Source organism: Austrofundulus limnaeus, unplaced genomic scaffold (genome assembly GCF_001266775.1).
Source record: "Austrofundulus limnaeus strain Quisiro unplaced genomic scaffold, Austrofundulus_limnaeus-1.0 Scaffold14, whole genome shotgun sequence".
NCBI classification, from domain to species: Eukaryota; Metazoa; Chordata; class Actinopteri; order Cyprinodontiformes; family Rivulidae; genus Austrofundulus; species Austrofundulus limnaeus.
In genome coordinates, this window is record NW_013952416.1 from 3,827,053 (window position 1) to 3,843,819 (window position 16,767).

Below are 16,767 nucleotides of genomic sequence, written 5' to 3' on the forward strand. Positions count from 1 at the left end.
ACACACACACACACACACACACACACACACACACACACACACACACACACACACACACAAAGTCCTTACTACAGGCTTCAGTGCACCTAGTTTCATTTTTGGTCTGTTTGTTTTTTCAATTGGTCCCATCTGTTCCTTTACATATGCAGTCTTATGATTAAAACAAACTATGTAATTTATTCAGTTTCTCATACAAGGTGAGCAAAACTAATTGCTTTTTTAATAGCTTGAATTGTAATTTATTGTGTTTTACTGTGTATGTTCAAGTGTATGAGTGTGCACACGTGCTTCTGTGTGTGATATTAGTTTAACTTGTACAAATTAGCTAAAGTTATATGATTTTTTGTGTTGGATTGTTAAGTGATGTTGCTCTAACACCTAATTTTGCTGTATGGTAGTTTCTTTTTTTTATCTCTGTGCCATAGTGAGAATGTTGAAGTATCTTTTTTTTGTTTTGTTTCCCGGCATCTAATCTTTTTAAAATTATTGGATGTAACTCTTGGGGACGTCTGGATGGAAGAATGGAAAAAAAGCCAATAATAATATGAGTATTTTCCATTTTGTATCACTCTTTAGGGCATTATAAAATCTGTTGTCTTAATGGAACAGCCAACATTTTCATAGCAAAACATAGCTGGGATAATAAGAAATCTAAATGACTTGATAACATAGAAAGTCGTATCACAGTAAGGCATGAAGCTGCACTGTGTATACAAARACAGAACAAAATGGCTAACAGACAGAGAAAGATAATCCTTCACATGGAGATACAATGAAACACAGCTAAATCAAGAGTATTAATAAAATAAAATCCAAGTTTTCAGGTAAATCCTTTAAAAGACAAAAAATTAAAAAACATAAAAGGATGTGGTTTTAATCAAAATACAGAGTAGTATATAAAGCTCTAAAATGGACATCTTTTTTCAAAGGAAACTGGGCTTTCATCTCAGCCTGATGAATCTCACAAGCACTTTTGTGTACAAACAGGTCCTAAAAAAGTACGCATCCTCTGTGGACTTTTTCTCTTTTTCTTGTTTACAAAACTGAATCACAGCAGATGTACATAATTACAGGACTTTTTGAACATATCTTCAGTTTAAAAAAAATCCATCTAAACAAACACATTTATAAAAACAAATAGAAAAGAGAAAAAAAAACCCGCTGCTTCATTTTCATTTACAATGACATACCTCAGTAATATTTTATTGTCATTTAGAAGTCTATTGAAAATCATTTAAGATTAAATCATGTTTTACTATAAAATCTACCTACTGGTCAATCATACAACTGAAGGATTAAGAGTGATGAACATGTGGCTTCTGACCCTTTCACAGTCTGAACTTCATATGATAAGCACAGTGTATCTTTTGAGAATTGAGAAATCTAGTCCCAAAGTAAGTTTCAGAGACGATTTAAGTTGACAGCTACATGAGATTAACACTGAATCTCATGAAACTCTGACATGATGTACTAGTGAATCTTGATACCGTTTACCATTATCTGCATTGTAAACACAGACACACACACACATATATAAGTATGTATAATAACTGCAACTACTTCCTGCTAGAGGAAGTGTTTTTCAGGGCCTTTGGGTTAAATGCCTTAGAGAATTGTACAACTAGTGTATGCTTAACACCACAGGGACACCTCTTTTCCTTTCCATTGGTACCATGGCAACTATGAGATTTTCTGTGTCTGTCCCAATTCTCCTGCTCCATCTAAATATGTCCTAAATTCTCCTTCCTGACAAACTGTGTCCCAAATTACCTCTTCCGCTGCTGTAAAATAACATAGGCATCCTAATATGACTATTTTTCTAAAAGTTAGCAAATGTGCCTGAAGGTTGTAAACACTTTYTATCTCATGTCTATTTGCACTTTTGAAGAACAGCAAGTACTTAGAAACAAAAAGATTAAATGAAACACCAACTGATAAACTGCCTCTGTGACTTTCAGATGTCTCACAAGAATACACTTTTTTTTTGCTTGTTATAAGTAATTTACATTTTTCCCCATTTTTYGGGTTAGTATACACTTTATTCATTTGCTTAGAATAAAAACTCAACATAAAAATCTAATAAAATTGCACTTTTTATGACAAAGTTGAAAAAAGTTGAAACTCCATTTAAATGGGGTTGAAATCCTATGAAAATAGTCTTTTGTAAGCATTGAAATACTTTCTTTTCTAGGCCTTGTCTGCATCTGAACAATTTTTGAGAATATGTAAAAGTTTTTCATTGTCTCATCTTTGCATCCATTAGGAAACAGCATTTTATGAAACCCTAAACAGCATTTTATTTTATTTTTTTTGAGAATGGTTTCTAAAGTGAGAAAATCTTTAAACATTATTCAGTCAGGCATGTGTGGAAAAGTGCTGCAGAAATGGTTGTTCTTCTGGAAGGTTCTCCTCCCTCCACATACCAACAATGGAACTCTTTCAGAGTGACTGTCAGGATCCTGGTTTACATGACTAAGGTTTTTCTACCCTAATCACTCAGACTGGACTAGCTGCCAGATCTAGGAAGAGACCTAATGMTTCCAAACTTCATCCATTTACAGATGAGGTAGATCACTTACTGGAACTCTTAATGCTGCAGAAATGTTCTTGTACCCTTCACCAGGTCTGTGCCTCGATACAATCCGGGGTCTAATCAGGTTCAATCAGYGGTTTAGTAATAACTCCATGGCTTGGTTTGTGATCAGACACAGACTGACAACGACAGAAGAACTTTATATAGACAGTTGTGTGCGTTTCCTAATCACGTTCAATCAACTGAATTGACTATGTGGATTATGGCATAATTAAGTTGTAGACACATCTGAAGGTTCATCAAAACAGGATTAAAGCAAAGTCAATTTGAGTATAATAAGGTTGTGAATACCTATGTGTGTTTTTTTATAGGTTTGAAAAAAATTGAGCATTTTTTCACTTTGCAAACATTGGGTATGTGTGCAAAATTTTGAGGGGAATAATAATTTAATCTTTTTTACAATAAGGATGTAACATAAAATGTGGAAAAGGTGAAATGCTGTGAAAACCTTTTGGATGCACTGTTGAACTTTAGGAAAACTAAATCCTAACAGTGTTTAAAACATAAAACAAACACAAAAAAACTACATCCATAAACTCCCTAAAAAATAGTACTAGACTGACAAAAAAAAAGTTAAAAAAGAAGTAAAGGAGAATTACTAAAAGGCCTTATGACYCATTTTTTGGTGAGAAGAAAATAAAACTTGACATCATATCTTAAACTGGAGCAAGAGCCTGTTTTACAAATAYTTTACAACCCTGCTTTGAAGCTCCTTCTTGGTTTTGAAAAAGAAAATTGAATGAAAAACTTTCCAAAAAGGGTAGTTTCTTGTCAGTGTTACAATGTGGAAATTAGTTGTTACATAACAAAGACATTCTATAAAGAAAATTTACATGCAAATTCTGAGACAAAACTATATTAGCGTTTTATCAATTTCATTTTTAAATGAAGTTGACAACTGAAAATCTAAGTTTATTTTTGTACCCCGACTCACCTGACATGTATTAAATGTTGTGCAAATTTCTGTGTTTGAAGCTTTTCTTCACCTTTTGTTCTTGCATTCTATTTCACCAGTCTCTGAGTTCCCTCATTTCTTCTCTTCTGTGTGTGTGTCACAGTCTTTCACTCACATGTCATATTCTTTCATGTACTTTGCTTCTAAGATATTTAATCCCATATGAAGTGAGTCTGTGGGCGAGTGGTTGAGTGCGTGGTATGAGGCCAACTGAATCACTGGAGTTGAGGGACTGGTGGAATTTTAGCAGATATCAAGTTGGCTTCAGGGTATCAAGAATACATTTAGAAATGTTTTGCTTATTGATAAAGTCTTTGTTTTTCCCTTTTAAAACAGAATACCAAACYAGAAACTATTTTTGACAAGTCTTTTAAAGATGATTTGTACAGCAGTATAATGAAATAAACTGGACTATAGTTCAAGAAAAACCTAACAAATTTTCATAACTGCTCCCAATTGGCTATATAACTAAAAATATCTACTAATTTGTGGTTAAAATGTTACAACATGGTTCTTGTGCAGCATGATCTTACAAGTCAATACAACAGAGTGGTTCTTAACCTTTTCGACCTTGGGGTCCAAATTTCTGAATCTAAACTGGCAAAAGGCGCATTCAGACAATAACAAGGTACTGATCAAAGTGATAATTTATCTAAATCTTGGTTTAATTTGTATTGTATTTGCATTATAATTAAATGAAATGCACTTACAGTTTAACAAGCAAGGACCTTGTAAATAAATTATCAGACATGATTATGACAAACATTTACGTACCTGCCAACATTTGTTGGTGGAAATGAGGGACACCTAAACTAGAAGGGCTCAGATGAATACCTCTACAAAATTTTGAAAAAATCTACTCAAAACTATGCATTTTCCAGCCCTTTTTCTAATACTTAGGATTGAAATAACATTAAATTGCTATCTATTTATTGAAAGGTAGAACAACAACTTACCAATAGTCTTTAAGATAAACTTTATTTGAGATCATAGGCCCTACTTGAATTTGGACTACTTACTGATGTTTGTGTTAAACACTGAACACCATGAGTTTGTAACAAAATAAACTAGTCTGAYAAATCTAATGACAAAGAAAAAATTACAAAATAAAAAAATACAACTTGCCCTACACTGTTTGGTCTAGTCTTTATGGTCTTTAACTATTCCCCAGGTGGCTCTCCATTGAGTTGTGAAAATTCTGGTTGTGAAAAAAAAATAAAACAGAACAAGTCAGACCTAATATCTTGTTTACAAAAATAAACAGAATCCCACCTCCACCCCTCACACTATTTTCTCTGACAGCCTCAGCAACTAAAATATTAAATTAATCACATTTCCTGGAACTTTTACACAACTGAATTACCCCCACCACCACAAACACACACATAAAGCTGCTCTTCATATTTGTGACAAATTAGATGCTGTTTTAGTTTGGAGGGCTTCAGTGCTTTGTTGAATAGCTAGTCCCATAACGATATTTGATTATGTCTGCATTATACGTGTGCCCAATTTGTGGCTTTTTGGCAGGTTTTCTTCATTTTTTGCCTTCAACTTTTAGTTTAAATTGTGTTTCAATTTATCTAACTTTTGCAAGTGGCAGGCTAAGGTTCTTCTATAAATTTTAAAAAAGTTGTTAAACATCAGAGTGGCACACTACCGTTACTAGTGGTGAGAAAAAGCATTGCAACTCAATCAAAAACTAATGAAATTCCACAGCCCATAGCTGAAAAACAGGTTTTTCTTTTGAGGCCCTCTAAGTGGTGATAATGTCCCAATGGTGTGTCGCAGCCCGAGGGTTAAGAATCTCTGTTTAATGTAAACTGTTACCTTTAAAAKCCCAAATAATTGGCTTACGACAAAGCCATTTGTATCAGGACTGTCACCAACTCCAACTGCTCCAACTTTGTTTTCTTGTGTAACAGTGTGACAAAGTAATACCGTAGATTAGATCATAATATTTAGAATGAGCTGAATGTTGTGTTAAACTGAACTTGACTCAATCCTTTAACAAAACAACAGCCTGTAAAATAAAAATTAATGGTGTCAYGCACCCACTGTTGTATTATCTACAGTTTATGCTGCTCAGTTTTTCTCCTCATTTGCCTTTCTATCCCCACCAACTAATCCATCCATCACATCTTTTAGGCTTACCCTAATTATTACCTGCCTCTCTCTCTCTCACTCTCATCCCATTGGGAGTGCGAGAGAGGCATCTTTCCATCCATCAGTCACACTTGCTGCCCTGCCCAGGTCATTACCCACTGAGACGATGGTTTTGTTACAGTAATTAGCCTAATTATGGTTGTCAGTTATAACCTGGTCCTCTGCAGGGACCTTGTGATCCTACGTTGACTCTATCTGACCTTGGCCGTTTAAAGTGTGCATGTGTGTAGCACCTCTACAGCCATGGCTGACCTCAATGAATTACATGTCTGTCTTTCTCACTGAAGTATTATTTACTTACTTTTATCTTTCAGTTTTTTGTCCCAATTTGACTATTTTTTAGCACATTTCAACTCTATAAAATAATTATTGTGTTTTATTTTTGTATTCTTACCTATTACACTTGGCATAATGCATTATGCAGGCATAAACAGGGGGCTGTTTAATGGACCCCAACTGGATCACTGTATGTTGGTGTTAGACAGGCCGGACTCTCGTGACTGCAGCTGTTTCAGAATGCTGTAGCTGGTCTTTTAACACAAAAAAAGTGTGAGCATAATTTCCCTGGTGCTGACTTCCCTTCATTGGCTCCCTGTTTGTTTTAGAATTGAGTTTAAAGTTTTATTATTGACCTATAAGGCCCTGAATGGGCAAGCTTCTGTATATCTGGCTGACCTCCTGCAGCCTTGTGTGCCCTCCTGATCCCTTAAATCTAATGATCATTTGCTTTTAGTTGTCCAGAGCTCCAGGCTGGTCCTCAGAGGTAATTGGGTCTTTAATTATCGCGTTGTCTAAGATGGTCCACAGAGGTAGACAGGCTTTTTCAGTTGTAGCTCCTAAACTGTAAAACCAGCTGCCTCTTCATAATAGACAGGCTTCAACTCTCTGTATTTTTGAATTTCAGCTTAAATCATGTGGGTATTCCCAGGTTTTTATTTGAAGAAGATTGTCATTTTTGCATAATTTGACAATTTTTTTTCTTATCATGTTTTTATTATTTTTTATGACTTAATATTTCTTGTTTGTAAGCAGTACGTTGCTCGACTTCAGCTTTTTTTTGTAAATGTTTTAGCTAAATCAGTTTGATTTGAAAAAAAATGTGCATACGCTCTCAAGCCTAAAGTCGCGACCTGACTACAGATAAGCGGAAGAAGATGGAGATTTCTAAATTTTAGCTTGTAATTCCATGTACCTTAATAACTTTAACTTAGATTTTAGCAGTATGTTATGGCTACGGTACATTTATTTATTTATTTATTTATTTATTTATTTATTTATTTATTTATATAGATTTTTACTGTTCTTTAATATTTTTGCCCATTTTAAATATTTATCTCAGGCAAAAAATGCACTTCATGACTTTATGACATGTTTTTGATTTTAAATATTTTGTGCTTACTGGAGAAGAACTACGAAGTTTTAGACCAATACGACTGATTTTTGAAGTAATAGTATTTTTAAATRGTGAATATGTTGCGTACAAACAAATATCATAAGCTTATTCCAAATTGTTTCCATTGTCCTTGTACAACCTGTGCCTCAGCTGCTCCTCATTAACAACCAGAATGCTTGAAACTAAAATGCTGAACGTTTCATAGGTAATAATCAAGTGTGTTAAAAGTTGATTTAACACAGGCTTTAATCCTCATCTTTTCCTCTTGTCTTCTCTTCTCTCTGATCCTTTTGTTACATACAATTATGATGCATGAAATGTTTTACAACCTAATCCTGGCTTAGAGACATGTGTCTGTGAGAGAATTTGCATTTATGGCAGTTTTGTTATTATGATATATGTGATGGGATGTGATTTGTGCACTTATACATGGGTGTAGAAGCCGGGCTTATTTCTGCACTGCATCAGTCTTAATGAGTGCATTACTGCCTAAAGGTCTGACATCTCCTTCTGATTTTTCTCTTGCATTTCTATTTCATTTTGCCTTTTATGTCCACTTACTCTGCCTCAAACTCCCCGCAGCCACCAAGCATCTCTCCATGTCTGACCCTCTCTCATTTCTGCACTCTGCATGTGTTTCCTTTTAGAGCCATTCCATCCCTTCCCTCTCCCAGGCATCTTTCTGCTTTAATGAAACAGATGTCCCTTCATTAATAAAGACCTGCTCTACCATAGTAATGAAGGACTGAGCAAGGAAAAGTGGGTGAGGAAGACCTTGCACAGCTAATATGCAGTGTATTTGTGCATGTTAGCGAGAATAGAGTGCATTAAATCAGTCATAAGAAATGCTTCCATAAGCTAAACAAAAGTGTAAAATATGACTACTGAGCTGGATTGTGCTACAACTGTCACCAATAAAGTGCTGGAAATGATTCTGGCCGCCTCAATGAACTAAAATATCCAAAAATTGATTATTTAGCCAAACACAGTGTGCTGTTTCCTTGAGGCACAAACACATAGTGAATCCCTGACGGCCAGTAAAGTGTACTGTAGCTAAAGGAAGTGCTTGGTTAGTTTCAAGGAGAGTTTAAGTAGCCTCCTGCTGTCTTTTGAGAATAATCTCACGTTTTTTCCCCTTGAGAGCCCCATATGCTGAGACATACCAGCTGTTCTGCCACGCTCACACCACCACAGAGCCTCCACAAATATGGAAACCATCTTCACACAAGCAAACACATGAGATGCTTGATAACACACGCACACACAGATGCATCAGCATGGCAGCACAAATTCACACTTTTAATATTCGGCTTTATGAGCTGTCTGCCACTACAACTGATCAATCAAATTTTAATTTTCACAACCCTGCTGTAAATGAAGTGTCTTCCGGCTGCAAGGCCAGGGCAGATCAATCAACTGCTGAGCTGAGCTGAGAAGAAAAGCCAGGTGAATGTGTGYGTGAAAGAAAAACAAAGGCTCAGAGACCAATTCTCAATTTGATATTGTGAGACGTCAGTTTTTATCTCACTCTGTACAGCTACAATTTAAAGGAAAGAAGAAAGTCTTTCACCYGCTTTGTAGTCTGAAAACCGACTACCACTGTTTGCTTCTTTGTTGCGACACGTTATTCGTTTTTTTTTTCTTCTTTTTTGATGTTTGTCATATTCAGACAGCGGAGCGTCTGTGTTGTAATCATCATCGATAAAAAAACATGTCACATCACCAGAAAAGGGCAGATAAAATGTTAACTTCTCTCGAGAGACAAACGAAACAACTTGGCCTTCTTCAGAGAGCTCACAAATTTCTATCAGATTTTTGCATACCGCTCCAAACCAATTACTCCAACTCATCCATGCTRACTCTCCATTTGATCACTTGCCCAGCCTTGTCCTAGCTGTTCATTGGAAAATCAAAATCAGACACACTCGGACAAATTTGCCTAAAATATGCTAAATGAAGGAGAACATCATTATATTCAAACACTGTTAATCTCAGACAATGGAACTYTGAAAAGGAAGATAAATACCGAGCACATGCTGCCTTTTAGAAACACATTATTATGTTCTTTTTAAAAGAAAGTCACATAGAGGTCCTCCATGTTTTTACATCTGGTACAGGTTTTATCTTTACCACGAATGGAGTYGAGCCTAAACAACAGATGGTACAGCAGCTGAACCACACTAAAACCAGGAAAACAAAGACATCTACTTTCAGAGACACAAAACATTAGTTTGTCTGATTCATTAAGGTCTTTATATGCATTTAAATGCTGAATGTGTAAAATGCAGAGCAAATCATTTAAATTTAGGAACAAACTGAACTTACGAGGAGTCCTGAAAACAACTGTGCCAAGAGGGCAACGCAATCACATCCATGGAAATCACCTCCCATCAATCAAAATGGCCAACCTGTGGTTTCACTCAGCATGAATTACATCAAGACAGGTAGTTAAAGCCCTGAAATGTCTGCTGAGTCAAATTAATTTGTTTTTATAAATCACACACACAAAAAAAGCAGGCACAGCGTATTCAACAAATGATAAATGCTGATTAAAAACAAGCAGGAAATGATGAGTGCCATGGATATTTTAAGAACAACACAGTCAACATTACATGATGATCAACATGTCCTCACATGGTAGCTTGTTATGAGGGACTGGCAATGAAGCTTGTTGATAAAGCGTTTTCAATTTACTGTCAAAGAGACACAAGGAATAATKATCTGAGACTATAGAGAAATTATCAAGTTACAAATTTTATTCTGTCATGGTTTAATCAATGTTCTAATCCATGAATACTGAAAATAGGGTCTCAGCTGTCTGAAGTGGCTACAGTCAATCACCAAGCCTTTTCTCTCCTTTTTTTTCGGCATTCTCACACATGCTGTCAGAACCTACAGATGGAAATTGATTTCCATCTTTGGGRGGGAAGGAGGAGAGAAGATTTGGTAGATATAAGAAAGCCACTTAAGAGCTCTGAGACCTACACAGAATTAGAATGCTTTGGATTCCACCCCTGAGGTCAGATTTACCATAACGAAGGTAAATCCAATGTTCAGCTGTCTTGATTAGAGAGAGAAACAGGCAAAGCAATATACGGTTAGAAAAATGATGGATAGGTGGCAGATGGCACACACAAAGCTGGGCCAGTTGTGAGGTTATCACTTCCTAGAGGGCAAACAGGCCATTACATACTCTATGGCCTGCCACACTGGATCAGTCAATTACAAAAAATAATGGAATGATGAACAAGAGCAAGATATTCACACTGATTTCCTGTCTTCTTTTTATGGTGCCCTAGACGACTGTTTGAGTTATGAAATATTGAATATAAAGCTGAAATGTAATAAAAACAAAAAGATTTTTTAGAAAGCAATATTCAGGCCCAGGATTGTAGTGCGACACATCTCAGACACTCGTACCTGTTTCATTCCTCCGTCACACCATGCTGCTTACTGCTTCCAGATAAATGAAGGTAGACATGTACGGATGAAAACAAAAAAAGAAGACAAAAAGATGGCATGATGATATGAGTAAAGTAGAATATGAGCATGAAATGTATAAAAATGATCACAACCAAAACACAGCTATATGGAAAGGAGGGAAGCACACAAATTGGAGCACATCTTTGAATGGACAGGAAATCAAATGTGATCAGACAGAGAAAAATATTAAGACAAATACATTTTTAAATAAGTATAAATGAGATGTTTGAAAACAMCCCCATGACCTGAAACAATTATAGTCTGAAAAAAATCACAAAGTAAATCAAATTTTCTAAATAACTAATCCCTATTAATAATCCTCATGTTAAAAAATAAAACGTTATTTCTGTCCAAGGAGTCAGTTGTTTTACAAAACATAAAATGTTTTTCAGTTGATACTTTTTAAAAACTACTACAGGAAAAAAAATAAAAACATTTCATGAAAAAGAAAGTTTGTTTTCCAAGAAACCTTTGTATTCCAGGTTTTTTATGGCTGCAACTGTTTAAAAATGGAAAAAGCAATTTAAAGTAACTGAATTATCCGTTATCATAACATTAAAACATCCATAAAAATCAAAACTGTTATGATAACAGTTTTGATTTTTATGGATGTTTTAATGTAATGGATACACATTCTAATTTCAAATTATAGTCATTGTAATTATCTTGAATGTCCCCTAATGACATACATGAAGCATGCACAGTAGAAAACAAAAGCTCTCACATTGGCAAAACTGCTTTGACACAAATGATATGACAAGTCATTCACACAGAAGCAGCTTTGTAATAGAAACCAAAACCGTTTGAGCAGCAATAAAGTCCTTTTCAGTCAGATATTAATACAATAATAACATAAATATGTGTCCTCTCATAAAGACATAATAGAGTAAGTCACACAACGAATACACATTCTCAAAAGCATCTAATGCTAAAGGAATATAGTTGTAGCTGAAATAAGGTGATCTAAAAAGGGAAGTCAYGGAGGAAATCTAAAAACAGGCAGGAGTCATAAAAAAGCTACAGAACCTGGAGAGAACGCCAAAACAGTAGGAGGTCTGGAAAAGGGACACTGGAAAACAGAATCAGATGAGAGGTGGATCAAAGAGCAAAACTGGAGGATGGAGTGTAGAAATGCCATTTCAGTTCACAATTTTTAAATTATGGCATCAAACTTTAACTATAGTTGCTGTGTCCTCCTTTAGCATTTTAAAGTCCCACAGCATAACTGCCAGTATTGTGTTAAAGGCTGTGTTATCTAAAATGATGTGTTGTTCTGTGCTGACCCTGGTGATCAGCCCAGGATGTACCTCTCTGACTTCTAGTGATAACAGAGATTTACTCCAGCATCCCTTACGCCCCTAACAGCATTTTACAGATACAATTCTTAAGTTGGTTTTGACAAGTGAACAACTATCTTTGCTCGTGTTGTTTTAAAACAAAAAGAAACAAGCAGCAGTAATTGTGACATATGGACAGTTTACACAAACATTATCAGCTTTCTCCTGAAAATGCTTCACAGAAAACATGAGTACAGTTTACTGTATATCCCTCACACGGGAGAAGGATACAAACTTTCAGTTTAACTTTACAAATGCTAAATGTTTCATCTTCAAAACCCAAACACAATAAATCCCACAACGTTTAAAATAAAGTAATTTTAATTTTGGTTATCATCTCTATAACCTGACATCCTTTCTGCCTGAGTGAACAAAAATTGCTACTGTTATCACTGGAGAATTTAAACTGCTTCTGTTCAGCTTTTCACATKATTTGCAAATGCAATTAAGCCTCTATTTGGTTCAGAGGTACATTTTAGTGATATCCCTGTCTTTCTCTCTTTCCTAGACTTGCAAGTTAATTTTACTGGATTGACAACAAAATATATACTTAATATATATTGATAAGCTCCAACTTGCATAATCTCTTAACATGTCAGATAAAGTTAGGCTATTTGTTAATAATTAATTTATAAACAAATGGTCTTACTTTGTGCTGATAGTCTACTCTCCAATGTGATCTTGAATGACATTTTGTGACTGATTAACTGAATTTTAGATACAGTCTTATATCAGTTATAGTCATTTACTTTCAACGGGAAGAGAATCAACATGTCTCTACACTGAAAAAATAACTTGTAAGATTTATTTAAAAACATCCTCATAACAATTTGCACTAACATTTGTTAAGTAAATTTAAATGCTACAAATTCATGTAATATTTACTCATCATTATCTAGTAAAAGTTATTAACAATATAGTTAAAGATTTGTGAATAAATCAGGTAAATTTTACTTAATTTGCTCAATTAAATCTTGTAACATATACTTGATCAAATTAAGTAAAATTTATCAGATTTATTCACAAATCTTTAACTATGTTCTTAATAACTTTTACTAGATAATGATGAGTAAATATTACATGAATTTGTAGCATTTAAATTTACTTAACAAACGTTTGTGCAAATTGTTACGAGGATTTTTTGAAGTAAATCTTACAAGTTGTTTTTTTTTTCAGTGTACTTGATATGTCTTAAGCTTAAAAGGAAGTGTATCAGATCTTGACATACAGCCTACAATTTTTAATTTTGTTTCAACATTTTTTAGTATTCATTCAAGGACAGGAAAATACACTAATACAGCTCATAGACCATCCTCCAGCTTTAAATTCTGAATATTTGACCCGGAATTTGGTGCTTGCTACTAAAAGCTGGGGGGGCAGAAAGAGGGAGAGAGAAGTTAGTGTAGAAAACAAAGATAGAGGGAACTGAGGCCAAACAGGAGCTGGATTATAAGGGCACAAAGGGCAAGACAACATTTAAAAAGAGAAGAGAAAGAGCCAAGAGGGGCTCTGTTATTAAAGAAAGTAGTTTTACACAAGGTCAGCACTTGAGAAGGATTACATGAGTGATCGCTTCAAACTTCACAACTTGTCTTGCTTTTATTTGTCTGTCACCTCTCCTTTTATTGCACTGCTTTTCTAATTGACTTTGCCTTTTTTTCTGTCAGCTTTTTCCTCAGTTTTCTTTTCACTTCATCTTTTACCCTCTCTCTTGTTGCGGTAAATTCAGATCCACCACCCTGTCTCTTTATGTCTAACGTTTGGTCTTTCCCCTCTGCTCTCTTCAACCTCAATTTCCTTTACAGAGTTTCATACTTGCCTTTTGATCTCTGTTTTTTTATTTACCACTATAACTCTTTAACCACCTACTGATGGAAAAAAATGAAATAATTTCAGGTAAAGCATTTTCAACATCTGTTACTGGAGCCCACACTGTTTTCTGTGTAGTGATTTTCATTTATTTGCCTTTTCCTGGAAGTTTTTTGTTTTGTTTTGTTTTCTTTATTTTTCCTCACAACCTCATATCCTTGCTTATGACTTTGCCTCCGTTATAACTCTTTCCCCAGGCCTTCTCAAAGCAACTTTTTTTTTCTAATTTTAACATTTTGTATCCTACCCCTTCTCCTTCTCCCCTCCTCTCCTTCTGTCCTGACTCCAACCTGCTCTGTGGACCCACTGTCATTGTTCAGATAATTATTTTTTAACGTGTTTATGTCACTGCTGTCCCTATCTGTCTGTTGCTGCCATCTGTGCCCAGTTAGGTGCCTGCCTCCCTGTGCCGCTATCTGTTGCCTGTAGGGGAAAATAAAGCCATACACGGGGACACAAATCAGAGATTACCACGCAGACACGGACGCACAAAGCCACACACATGCACACACTGTGCTGACAATCCCCACACTCCACCTGCGCTGCCCCTGGGGCTAGGTGGGGTTAGAAAGGATGAGAGGCACGCAGCAGTGGCCACCAAAGTCCCTTCTGTCCTGTCCTGTTTGCTTTGTTCTCTCTGTCAGCACTACATATAAAAGAAAGTAGTAGCAGCAGTTTTACCTTGACAAAGTTATGTAGAGGACGCAGTAAAGCCCATTTAAGGCAAATGAGAAAACTAACTGTGGATGACCTGAGAGTGGTTCATCAAGCTTTAAGGGCCAAATCCTGAAAAGAAATGTGTTGTTCACTGTTATTTGAAAGGGTGTTTTATTGAAAAGAACATATGGTATCATGACGTGCATATCCTGAACTCAGTCCTGAAAGATTTAAACATTTGCCTGAGGGCCAATAACAACATGCTGTAATATGACAGGGCAAACAGTAGGCAAGTTGTAAAAAAAAGTGGGGGGGAAGAAACAGAAATAAATAAGGTAACAAGGAAAGAAGAGGGTCATAAAAAAGAAGGACTCAGGGAAAGCCGGCGGGACAGCGAGGGGATTGTGATCATGCATTCTGGATCTCAATAAATAAACAGGACAAATATTCTCAATCTCTTCTCCTCCTTCTTTGCTTGTCTCACAACTCATTCCAAGTCCCTTGTTAACCATTCCCTCAACACGATCCCTGTCTGCTGGCTTCTTCACTTCTTGGCACTCCATCTTTCTCATCTCTTCTGTGCCACCCTATCTTTTTAGCTCTTTTTTTACATTCCACACTTCTTTCAAACTAGTCTTCTCGATCTTACTTTTTGTCTCTCTGTGTACATATGCATGAGTGTTGGGTACTCTTGGAGTAGAAAACTGGGAGGTATAGACTGCCAGAGGAGGTCCTCGTGGTGGCCTCTATCAAGGAGTCGAGGGGAGTGTGGGTACTTCCTCGGGGAGTGTTCCTCATTAGTGTGAACGGTACACAAGAGAGCATGTACAAACTGTGTGTATATGTGTCTGTTTGAGTGCCTCTGTCTATAATTAGGAGTCACAGAGAGTAGTGCGGTGGATCACAGTTAGATAAGTGCTCTGGCAGCTAGCCATCATAGGAGCAAGCACACACACACACACACACACACACACACACACACACACACACACACACACACACACGCGCGGATACACACACCCACAGAGACGGCTCCCACTTCTTTGGTTCTGGTATGACAGAGCAGTGTGTTTGTTGGAGGTGATTTGGCTTCACTCTCCCATGAATAGTACCACCTGCAGGTGGCAGGGGCTGGCCGGATGCATCCAGTGCTGCTTTGAAAATCCATATCTCTGCCTGGAAACCACATCCYCAAATGCACACACCCACACACATGTACTTTCTCATCTGCCTGTCTAATGCAGTCAACAAGGGAATCACAATGGGTGCCTAAAATAGAGAATCTAAGATGTGATACAGTCAGAAAAACTCATTTCAGAGAATYGTTCTCGCCCTCTTTCAACCCCAGGACATCGCAGGAGCACATACAACTCACACACGCACAACATTTTTCCAACCTGCAACCTCCATCGGAGTGAAGAAATATTTAATCTCAGTGGGACTGCCACTGGGCAGACTTGAACACCAACACACACTTGCATATAGACACACACTGAGCATGATGGTCTTTCTATCAGTCCCTCCACCTGCTACTCCTCCCCACTATGTCAGTATCAGTGGACAACCTGTACCACACACATTTATATTAACCACACTACTTTCTCTGCTACTTGCTGATGTACACTTCACAAGGCACTTAATCACAGSCAGTGTATTTACAATTCAAATGAATTCTTAGAGAGCCTGGTATGCTTAGAGAGTCTTGTGCTAGGCCTTGATGGCGCATTGCAAATGACTCTGTCCAAAGACAAGAGAATGTATACAGCATCTTTGACATTTAGGAGCCATGGGCTTTGAGTTTTATCACTCAGTTCCATACTGCTTTTCATTTGATAGATAAAAACTCCAATTTTCTTGAAATTTAAAACATCAGTATTGAGAATGAGAAACCCACCACAGAGGACCGTCTCTGCAAACACAGACCTAAAATAAACACCTCTACAACACAAATCACTTACTTCTGAAAACAGGGACGAAGATGAAAAGGTTTTGCAAGAAGTGGGATTTAAACTGCCCAGAAAACCAGGTGCCCATCAARAGAGGATCAAAGATGTTAGTGAGATTTCTTTACACACCTCAAATAATACTACCASACAAAACTACTCTAAGCATACTCTGCTCATCCTGGTACCAGCTAAAAATCTATACAGAAGTATTGCAGCCTTACAACAAGATAGTTCCTTTCCTCAAGCTACAAAACTACTAATTTTAGAATAACATTCAATGTTTACTGTCTGGCAAATAATTCCCATATATACAGTGGTTTGCAAAAGTATTCATACCCCTTGAACTTTTCCATATTTTGTCACATTACAAC

At 36.4% G+C, this 16,767-nt stretch overlaps 1 protein-coding gene across 5 annotated transcripts in view; it reads right to left on the bottom strand.

The window, feature by feature from the left end:
- The window catches only part of ccser1 (coiled-coil serine-rich protein 1), a 119,675-nt gene that overhangs the window by 23,758 nt on the left and 79,150 nt on the right, over positions 1-16,767 (bottom strand). Inside the window, exon 12 of one of the 5 annotated variants that reach the window (XM_014002732.1) lies at positions 10,526-10,557. The exons of the other annotated variants lie outside the window; for them this stretch is intronic. Coding sequence (XP_013858186.1) covers positions 10,541-10,557 — 17 coding nt within the window. The 3' untranslated portion in view covers positions 10,526-10,540. Of the gene's footprint in view, positions 1-10,525; positions 10,558-16,767 lie in introns of those variants that run through there. 5 annotated transcript variants of the gene reach the window in all.